A 10,656-nucleotide genomic window follows, 5' to 3' on the forward strand; every position below is an offset into this window, starting at 1 on the left:
TATTTGTACAAATCAACCAGTTTTTCTAAACCGATACCTCCAGCCAACCGGGCACAACAGCTTAAAGGTAAAGGGCGGTGACAAACAAGCAATAGGCAAACATTTATCCACGTGTCAGTTATTCACTGCATATTTTACCATTTGACGCGTACGCTTAACACACACAGGGCAAGAGCGGTGCACAACACGCTTCAACGCCATAGTGGAAAATTTTTCCCTTTCTCTTAACTTCTTTTCCTCCCAACTGAAACCAAAAAGGAGAGGGACAAAGCTCCATCGAGTAAAACCCTGACATAAAAACCCTAATTAATTCGAACAAGGCCAAAACGATAACACGAATTCGTTTTTTCGGTTACATTGACATTTATATTAACTTTTAATCATTTCTACGGACAGCAGCACATAAAATGAGTCGATATGATAGCCGCTCCGGCGATCCCACCTCCTACCGTGACCGTAGAAGGTAACTACTAAAACTTTTGTATTTACCCTTTAAATTTTGTCTCTTTTTTTTTCATTTTTTTATGTTTAAGCTCATTTTTCATTCTGGGTTTTATTGTTTATGTATATAGATAGAGTTATTCGTTCATTCGTTATGCTCTTTTCCTCAAAATTAGTGATTTTTTTTTCAGAATTTTATGTATTTTTTCCATCTGGGTTTTGCGTTTCTTTAATTTAGATTAACTTGAGACTGAATGACAGTTATTGAATATGTTTCTGTTAAATATTTCAATGAATTTTATGTTGTTTAATCACCCAATGCTCTAAATTCAAGTTCAAACAGAGTGGCATTTCATTGACTTTAACACAATGTCTTTGAGTCATTGGCAAATCTTCTACCTACTTTTGTAATACTTGAAGATTGTAGTACTTCGGAGTTTCTCTGTTTAATTGTGTGATGATATAGTGACTCAGGGTTTGGTGGGGCTTCAGCATATGGTGGTTCAGGGCGGTCCTTGTCAAGCAGAAAGGACTATGATGCTGCTGAACCACCTAGGAAGTTGGATTTGGATGGCTTGACACCATTTGAAAAGAATTTTTATGTTGAATCTCCTTCTGTGGCGGCAATGTCTGAGATGGAGGTGGAGGAATATCGGCAGCGGAGGGAAATTACAGTTGAAGGTCGTGATGTTCCAAAGCCTGTGAAGAGTTTTGCTGATGTGGGATTTCCAGGTAATTTTTGTTGTTTCTGTTAATAAGTTCAGCTTTTATTTCATTTAAGTTATCCATTTTATCTTATTTTGTTTGCATTTCTTTTACTGGGCAAGCTTTCTGTTTTTCTGTCTAATAGAAGTGGTTGTATCTGTGACTTATTGCTTTTATGACTGTGGTCTTCTTCTTCTTTTTATTTTTTTGAGAGAAAGAGTATATGATGGCAGGGTTTGTTTTCTGTGTGAGATTCAATTGATAAATTGATGATTTTTTCACATTATTGCAGTAAATGCATTTAGAATTCTCTTGAATTGTCAGTTACATGAACCACATAGTTAGTGAAAATGTATTGTAATTAGTTTTTCTCTTCAGCTATTAAAAATAGTTCTTTCATCATTAGAGAAGCCAATAATTTTATTAGTTGCGGTATTGAAAGAAAACTAGTCCTGTTTGCTTAAATCTGTTTTTATAAAAAGTTAATTTAAAGCCTTAAAAGTGAAAGTGCATTTCGAAAAAACTGGAACTCTCAGAAGTCCTTTTTCCCCTCCCCTTGTAGGATTGAGTATGTATAAAAAATTTACATTAAAGGAAATGGCTTTTTTGAATGACTAGGTGTACCATCTTAGAACCTTATCATTTGGCCAAGTTTATTTAAAAGAACATAGTTGATGCCTGATGTTTAATTTTAACCTTTTTGACATTTACTAAACTGGTTTTTTGTTTGTTTGTTGTCTTTTTACCTAGCTACCTTTTGTTTTACTTGGCATTGGTGAAAAGAGGACAAGTCCAATATTTCTTCATTACTTGAAGATTTTCAAATATGTATATGCTTGCAGAAATAGAAAAAAACATTGCCATGCTTCATGACCGCACTTGAAAGCACTCTTGACAATAGTTGCTTGTATCCTCATCTTAAACTTAGCAACTAGTGTCATCTTAAATTTTTATTTTCCTATATCTTTGTTGATAAGCTTTTGTTGCCTCTAGATGTTAGATCATTGATATTTTCTGCTGCATTTTATGAATTGTTAACCACTGTAAGAGTGTTTTTATGACTTGCAAACGTTTTTTCTTATAGACTTCATATCAGAGTAAAATGATTATCATTTTGATAGTTAGGCTAACTGTTATTCTCAAAGCATTTTCAGTATTTCTTGTTATAGACATTTTACTATAGCATTTGGAAATTATTGTATTTGTATGTATTTTGGATATTTCTTATCTCTTTATATAAATTAGCATGTTGAATTGATATTATTTTCATACTCCAGACTATGTACTGCAAGAAGTCTCGAAAGCAGGGTTTGTTGAACCAACAGCCATACAAGCTCAAGGCTGGCCAATGGCTTTAAAGGGTCGTGATCTTATTGGTATTGCTGAAACAGGATCAGGGAAGACTCTTGCCTATTTATTGCCTGCAATTGTTCATGTCAACGCACAGCCAATTTTAGGTAAAAAAAATTGACTTATGATTACGATTTAATTTTCTCAGCTTGTTTTTAATAATTGGGACAGAATAACTCTTTGCCTGTTTGTATATATTTCAGCTCCTGGAGATGGTCCAATTGTATTAGTATTAGCTCCCACACGTGAACTTGCGGTTCAAATACAACAGGAGGCTGCTAAGTTTGGTGCGTCATCAAGGATCAAGAATACATGCATATATGGTGGGGTTCCAAAGGGACCTCAAGTGCGTGATCTCCAGAAAGGTATGGGGTAACATGCTTGGGCTGACTGTTCCGCTGTATTTCGTTGTTCCTGAACTGCTTGTGATCTCCTATACATGGGTTTCAATTTAAGATGCTTTCTGACATGTTTATTGTTAGTTTAAATAATCAGTTGTTTCTTAGTTTGTAATTGCTTAAACTTGTTGAGAGGGAAGTGTTAATATTGTTTGTTGGATCAGGTGTTGAGATTGTTATTGCTACACCAGGAAGGTTAATAGATATGTTGGATTCACATCACACAAATTTGCGAAGAGTTACTTATTTAGTCTTGGATGAGGCAGATCGGATGTTAGATATGGGGTTTGAGCCTCAGATACGAAAAATTGTTTCTCAGGTCTTTCTTCTTACCTTTCTGTTTCTTTTTTCTTTTCCGGCCAACCCTCTCCATTTTCCCTTAAAATTTACAATTTTTTAACTCTATTTGGGAAAAGTACTGATTAGTTACTGTTTATGTCTGAGAAAATTTCATTTTGAGCATAATGGCTTCCTTTCATACCTATCTCCTTTATCTTCCTTGTTAACCCTTTTTATGTTACTCAAGTATTGCACTTCAAAAAAAAAAAAAAGAGATGTTAGACTTTGCTAGTTATACTTGTTGATTAAATTATCCAATTGATATGGTGGAACTCAACTTTTTAGGATGATAAGAGTGTTGATTTCAGAAGTCTAAGCTAATGTTATCAGAGTTCATGAAAGAATTAGATTCTTTGTTATCGTTACAATACAATGCAGCCCTCTACTGTCTGAACAAAAATTATTTAAAATAGCGAAGTTAGATTATTACTCTCAAATTTTATATATAGTTAAGAATATGTGCTTGTATAGAATGTCTATTTTTTATGTAGGCAGTTAAATTAATTGGCAGTCTCACCTCTACTTCAGAGAAGTTCTTGGGTGAGCTTTCTAAAATAAGGTTTCCATCAACTCCAACTACACAAAACATTACCCAATTACATAAATGTTACAACTTTTGTAATGTTTTGTTTAATTGCACAATTACACTAATTATTACAACATTAGTAATATTACACAAATTATTACAAATCTCGTAATATTTTGTGTAACACGAATTACACCAAACATTACCCAATTACACAAAGTATTGCAATTTTTGTAATGTCTTGAGTAACATTTGAGCTGATGGAAAGCTCATACTAAGGAGCTCTTTTATGCAGATCCGTCCTGATCGTCAAACTTTATACTGGAGTGCAACTTGGCCAAAGGAGGTTGAACAATTGGCAAGGCAGTTTCTTTACAATCCGTACAAAGTAAGATGCTTCTCATTTTTGGCAATTTTCATTAATTACCTTATCCTGTGAGGAAATGTTATCTATATCTTCTATTTCCACATTTGACTTTCTATCTAATGCTAATGTGTGCTCCATGTATCTTATTCTTTACTTTCTCTATGTTATTTTTAAAACTTGGAAGATTTTTAGTCTTTCCAAATATAATTCTTGGTTTCTCTAATGTGGTAATCTGATGTTAAGGTAAAAGTAGGATTTCTGCAATTTACTTAGTTGTTTCTGATGCTCTGTTATCTGCTTAAATTTATTGTCTCGTTGGTCTTTATGCAGGTGATAATTGGATCTGCGGATTTAAAAGCTAACCATGCAATTTGCCAACATGTTGACATTGTTTCGGAGAGTCAGAAATATAACAAGTAGAGAACAGTTTCTCTTGTTCTTATGGGTTTTAATTCTTTTTACCATTAGCATATAATATTCTTGAGGCTATTTATTGATCTGTGTTGGTGTTTCAGATTGGTGAAGCTGCTGGAGGATATCATGGATGGCAGCAGAATTTTGATTTTCATGGATACCAAGAAAGGCTGTGACCAAATCACCAGGCAACTTCGCATGGATGGTTGGCCGGCTCTCTCAATTCATGGAGATAAAAGTCAAGCAGAAAGGGATTGGGTCCTTTCAGAGTTTAAAGCTGGCAAGAGCCCTATAATGACTGCAACAGATGTTGCAGCTCGTGGCTTAGGTATGTATATTCCTCAAATCTGTACTTCGGGCCTTCTTTGTTCTTCCTAACTAGTACACTGTAAATGACTTATTGTTGTTATGGCCATTTTCCCTGCAGCTTTCAAAATTTTTTTAGTTATAATTTAATCTACCAGAAACTGGTTATCTGTTAGTGTTCTTTATTCCCATGACCTATGTCTCTTCTGTTTTGTCAATTTTATGGTTAGCTATAGCTTAAGTGAGCCAGGGCCATTGTTTTTAGTTTGTTCAATTGTGATCACAATTACGCTCCAACTTGAATTTGCGAATAATCCTTGGGTTCCTATTCAAAGTGGTACCTGACATTCTTTATTATTATTGTTATTATTATTATTATTGCAATTTTGCCTGGCTAGTATAATTGCTTTGATTCCTTAGCAAAATATAAGACCACGTGGTATGATATGGCTGCCTATGGACTTTCTCTAAAGAACCATTTGCATGTTTAGAATAACATGGGACCATACATTTCCAATTTGCAACTAGCGTTGTCATCTGGATTATTTATTAGATTTAGTTGGTGGCAGATGTGAAAGATGTCAAATATGTAATCAATTATGACTTCCCGGGTTCTCTTGAGGATTATGTTCATCGCATTGGTCGAACTGGAAGGGCGGGGGCAAAAGGAACTGCCTACACTTTCTTCACAGCTGCAAATGCCAGATTTGCAAAAGAACTTATTGCCATACTTAAGGAAGCTGGACAAAAGGTCAGTCCTGAATTGGCAGCAATGGGACGTGGTGCACCTCCTCCCCCATCAGGTTAGTTTACTGTGGTTCTCTTGGAACATGCAGGTTTATGCATAATCATCAACATATGACAGCAGCAAATTAAATGGAATTTAATAATTTTAGTTAGTTGCATGAAGGTGTTATTAGACAACACTAGTGTTTCTTCACTTTGATAGAAGTAATTGTTAATTGAACTACGTTTTGCTATTATTGGTGGTGATTATAAAATAAAATTCAATGGAGCTTTTGTAGCTAATTGAACCGATTGAATTGCCCAATATGTTACTGGGCTTTCATGCATAAATAGCAATGTCTATAACATGTTGTAAACAAGTTATGAAAGCTTTATAAGCATACTCATTTTGTTCATCTGATGAAGCAGGACATGGTGGTTTCCGAGACCGAGGTAAAGGTTATGGGGGCACCCGCCCTTGGAATTGATCAATGAAAAGACACAAAGGGGTCTAAATTGTAAGACTATGAGGGTACAGTGTAGTGTAGACATACTTTTGTTAATTTGTTTGACTACCACCACTGTTTTTTCTGGGTTCAATTGTCTTCACCTGTAAAGACTAGCAGGAAGAACAAGCATAGGTGGAAACTTGTAAATTAATTGTCTTTATTTTCTGATAAATCATTTTTTCCCCGAGTAATCTTGAGTTGCTTTGATTTTTCCACTCAAATCAAATCGAATGTTGCTTTATATATATATATATGTATGAATGAATCATATTAGACTACCCATCTTTTTGGGTAAAAAAAGAGACCTATTTTACATATTTAATTCTTAATTATAATCTATTTTTTCTTAAATAAAAAGGAAATTTAAAACTTGCCATAGCTCTTGTAGTATGATCTAAAACAATCAGAATTAAGGTTGTATCAACCCTTATAAAAGATAAAAGTAAGAACCATTTGATGGGATGTCTTGAAATTTTTGAAGTTGATGTATTCATAAAATAATCTTACTTCAAAGTTCAAACTAAAACAAATAACTAAGAATACTGAGTCTATCTAAACTTGGTTCTAAGTGTTAAATATAAATCTTGCATAGATCTTATTTATTTAATTTAATTTTTTTTTAAAATCAATTAAGAAGTGTCTTAAGTTAAAAAAAGAACTCTAATGAATTTTTTTTTCGAGTGAAATATGCACTTAAAAATGGTAAAGATAAGTTTCCAAAGTTAAAAGTTAAAACCCTTGCTAAACCAAAATTTGGCGAGTAACCAAAGAATCAAAAGGCGTAGGCATAAGAGAGAAACGTGAGGGAGAGAGTAGCGAAAGCTTTGCTGGAAAAGGAATCTCAACAATGAGCCAAGGTCCAAAGCTCTACGACAACAAACCTAAAAAAGGTCTCACTATTCTCAATCTAATTTCAACACCCTCAAATTATCATCTTTTCAACTTTTGCCTCTCTGTTTTTCCTTCTCAAATAATAGAGTTTCTTTCAAAATTTGTTTCTCTTTTCTGATTGCAGCTCAATTGAAACAATTTCAACACCATCAAAAAGGAAAGGAATTTCCTTCAACATCATCAGGTGCAGCATCATATACAATGGGTCAGCCGCCGCCGCCACCACCTCAGCCTCCGAAGGAATCGTTTGCAAGGCGTTACAAGTTTCTTTGGCCCCTTCTCTTGGCTGTCAACTTTACTGTCGGAGGTCATTTCCTTTCCTTTTTCACTTGTTGGATCATTAGTAGTTTTAAATGGCTTCTTTCTTTTTCTAATTCGGCTCCAATTCTTGTTTTCATGCTTTTTAATTCTACTTCTTGGCTCTCTTTGTTGTTTCAAAGAAGTTTAGGGCTTAAGTTAAAGGGATTTATATGATGATGAAACTTTGATTTCACTCTTCTTGTTAGTTCATTTCCCATCACAGCTCTGCTTAACCAGCCTTAATCCCCTTGATGCCCCTTTGCTTTGGATTGGGGCATTGATATTATTTTGTTTTGTTTTAGTGCACATAGCTAAATTGAGTAATTTACAACTTCACATCTCTTCTTGCTGCTTACTAATGGGAACCAATTCCCATTCATTGTTTGACCAATATTTAGCATCACTTATTTTTAATATCTGCATATTCTGCATTCATTCTGATATTAATTTTCTGTTTGTGTTGAACTACTTTGAGGCATGAAACATTTTCCAATAATAATATATTGATGGGAGGAAAAGTTTTCTGATCTGCTGCTAGTAATGTCATCCCATCCAAGTCTGGGTTGAAAACTAGTAGAAATGATAAGTTGGCACTTTTTCTAACTATGATTTCACCTGAGTAGATTGTTTTTCGAACCCTCTAAATGTTTAATAAAGCTATGAAAATTTTACTTAATTTCTCTGGTATTCATTCGAAAGAGTAGTTCTGGTTATATATAGGCATTATAAGTGTGTAATTCTTAACTTTTGGTACATTCACAGTCTAAATGTGTATCGAACTGACAGGGTTAAATATTTTTATTAAATTGACCGGAATTAAGACTTATTATGAGGGTTAGTAAATATTTACATCTTAACACCATGCTGCGGCCTGAGGTAGCCTCTTAAATCCGTAGTTAAAATAATTAAGCAACGAGTTTTGTGGAGTGATTATCTCCGTATTCATCTGAGCGTATAATGATAATGACCGAGTGATATGATTCCCCATTTTTCTCTTGCCTGCCACCCCCAAAATACCTGGATTGTCCAAAACTTGGGGGAAGGATAACACCATACAAGTTCTAATTTTGGGGAAATGCAAAAGAGTATTTCCCCATTTGTATGATCTTCATAAAATACATGAAGTTTTAGTGAATAGATAACAGAAATGCAAAAGAGTGGGGTTGGATTAGTGGGTAAAAGTTGGATTAGGGTATGCTCAATGTATTCCAAGTGTCAGATATGAGTGTTGTAAAGGAAAAAAGAACCCAGGTAACATAGCCCTAAAGCAATGAGAGGTTAAAATGTTAAATCCTACATTTTGACTTTCCATTATAGAGAGAATTTATGTGGTACTTCCATTCTTTCATAATTTCATATCCGAATTACTTGAAAAAACATTTCAATGATAAATTGCAAAAATTATAAGCCGTAGGTTAACTAATGCGAGATTACAGAGGAGTAACTAATAGCTATGGCATTCACATGGAAATTACTTTCAGATGAAGTTGGATTCATAGTCTTCAATTACTGAAAGTTTTTCTTTAATGTTCTTTTTAGTTTTCTTTCTAGTTTTTTACTCTGAGAGAGAATGAATAACGTTTAAATGAGAGTGAGATGAGTGGTTTCTCATCTGTAAAAAGATGTATGGATTTTAAGAATTTTGTGATATGATAATTGGTTTTAGATAAGGAGAGTGAACTAGCTATTGTTCATAAGTGATAAACTGGTTTCTCTTCGTATGTTTGCATGAGGAGCACATCTTGATTGACTTTCATTTTTAGGCTGTAGTAACTAGCATTAACCTTATCACTTCTTTGATCGTGGTGTTTATCTTGTCTGACAAAAATCATATACTGAAACGGAATTGTTGTTCACCCTCACCAACTTATGCTGCTTTCTCTGGTCCGAACTCAATTTTGTAACATAAGTTTGCTTTTTATTGTCAAATTTGTAAAGTTTGGAATTTGTCAGTTGGGTCTTGACAATTCAATGTTTCAGAAACATGAATTGCTTCTTGTCTGATAAAGATGTGTATGATTAATGCAGCTTATCTTTTCATGAGAACGAAGAAAAAGGACACGAACTTAGCAGAAGAAGATGTTGATTTGAGTCCTCCTGTATCAACTACACCTGTCACTGCACCTCCGGTTACTGAAACCCCATCACCTGTATCATCCATCACACAGCCTTTGAAGTTGCCTGAACCGATTCCGGAGAGCCAACAGCGTGAACTTTTTAAGTATATATTGGAAGAGAAGAGGAAAGTGAAACCAAAAGATCCCGAGGAGAAGAAGCGGCTGGACGAAGAGAAAGCTATACTCAAACAATTTATCCGAGCTAAATCCATACCACAGTTATGACTTGATAATCCATTGTTGAAACTTGGATATATTACCTTTGTTTGTTTGTTTGTTTGTTTAAGAAATTTGGAAGTTTGGTTTCCTGGATTTCATGCATTCTGTTTTCTGGTTGAAAATGTACAATTTTCTTGAGGAAGTACTCTTAATACAGAAGCAAGTATGCCATTGCAAATCATGTACAATTTTGCAACAGGACGTGGAAACCATAACTTCCCTTTCTATTAATTTCATTTCATTTTTACAAAAGAGAATAATTTTCAAAATATTTCCAAAATAAAATCAAATTAATTCTAAAGAGTATTGTTATGAATATTGGTTACATTAGAGGTGTTCCCAGAAAAAAATTTTGGCCCCATCCTAGGCCCGGGCCCGGTCCGGCCAGAAATATGAGCTTGAAATTTTGTCTAAGCCTGGCCCGAGAAAAAATTTTTAAGCCCGAGCCTAGCCCGGACTCACCAATTTTTTTAATAAATACCAAAAATTTATTTTAAAAATAAAAAATAAAAATTATTTTAAAATTAAAAAATTAAAAAATACTTATTATATTCGGGCCGAGCCCGGGCCAAAAAAGTGGTGCCCTAGGCCCAGTCTGTTTTCTAAACGGGCCTTGTTTTTTTGTCCAAACCCATATTTTGGGCCTATATTTTTACCTGAACCCTCCCATATTTTGGGCGGACCGTCGGGTCGGGCCCGACCCATGAACACCTCTAGGTTACATTTAACGTAATCTGTTACATCGGTGTATGTAAATAATTTTTCTTATTTATTTTTTAAAAATAAATTTATCTTTTAAGTATATATAAATTTATCATTAATGTTCTAATGATCTACCTGTTGAATTTATCAGTATATTTGTATGTGTCATGCATGTAAAATTTTTAAAGCAATCTGAGAGTCATATCATATCGATCTAAAATATGTGTATTAATATTTATTAAACGGTTGAAAGTTTCTTTTTTACATAAAACAAATAGTTAAAAGTTTTAAATATATATCAAATTTGACATGCATAATCTATATAAATAGAACATGAAATATGATA

The 10,656-nt window shown here is 34.0% G+C and overlaps 2 protein-coding genes across 2 annotated transcripts; both read left to right on the forward strand.

Moving 5' to 3' along the window:
- The first annotated feature begins 166 nt into the window (after window positions 1–166).
- LOC107916365 (DEAD-box ATP-dependent RNA helicase 20) lies at window positions 167–6,272 on the forward strand. Its single transcript, XM_016845631.2, has 10 exons — window positions 167–463; window positions 908–1,173; window positions 2,424–2,603; window positions 2,700–2,861; window positions 3,059–3,213; window positions 4,055–4,147; window positions 4,457–4,542; window positions 4,642–4,868; window positions 5,416–5,649; window positions 6,002–6,272. The coding sequence occupies exons 1-10, from the start codon at window positions 408–410 to the stop codon at window positions 6,058–6,060; spliced, it is 1,518 nt and encodes a 505-aa protein (XP_016701120.2). The 5' UTR covers window positions 167–407; the 3' UTR covers window positions 6,061–6,272.
- Window positions 6,273–6,810: 538 nt separating this feature from the next.
- On the forward strand, window positions 6,811–9,789 carry LOC107916364 (uncharacterized). The gene is made up of 3 exons (XM_016845630.1): window positions 6,811–6,971; window positions 7,097–7,279; window positions 9,301–9,789. The coding sequence occupies exons 1-3, from the start codon at window positions 6,929–6,931 to the stop codon at window positions 9,612–9,614; spliced, it is 540 nt and encodes a 179-aa protein (XP_016701119.1). The 5' UTR covers window positions 6,811–6,928; the 3' UTR covers window positions 9,615–9,789.
- Window positions 9,790–10,656: the final 867 nt, after the last annotated feature.

Source organism: Gossypium hirsutum, chromosome D10, assembly GCF_007990345.1.
Source record: "Gossypium hirsutum isolate 1008001.06 chromosome D10, Gossypium_hirsutum_v2.1, whole genome shotgun sequence".
Taxonomy (NCBI): domain Eukaryota; kingdom Viridiplantae; phylum Streptophyta; class Magnoliopsida; order Malvales; family Malvaceae; genus Gossypium; species Gossypium hirsutum.

Excerpts from the sequence above, each read along its gene's own strand:
- LOC107916365 (XM_016845631.2), top strand. The coding sequence starts at position 408 with ATGAGTCGATATGATAGCCGCTCCGGCGATCCCACCTCCTACCGTGAC. Across the intron at positions 3,214-4,054 it reads TACGAAAAATTGTTTCTCAG|ATCCGTCCTGATCGTCAAAC; the intron begins GTCTTTCTTCTT and ends TCTTTTATGCAG. Across the intron at positions 4,543-4,641 it reads GAGAGTCAGAAATATAACAA|ATTGGTGAAGCTGCTGGAGG; the intron begins GTAGAGAACAGT and ends TTGGTGTTTCAG.
- LOC107916364 (XM_016845630.1), top strand. The coding sequence starts at position 6,929 with ATGAGCCAAGGTCCAAAGCTCTACGACAACAAACCTAAAAAAG. Across the intron at positions 6,972-7,096 it reads CGACAACAAACCTAAAAAAG|CTCAATTGAAACAATTTCAA; the intron begins GTCTCACTATTC and ends TTCTGATTGCAG. Across the intron at positions 7,280-9,300 it reads TGTCAACTTTACTGTCGGAG|CTTATCTTTTCATGAGAACG; the intron begins GTCATTTCCTTT and ends TGATTAATGCAG.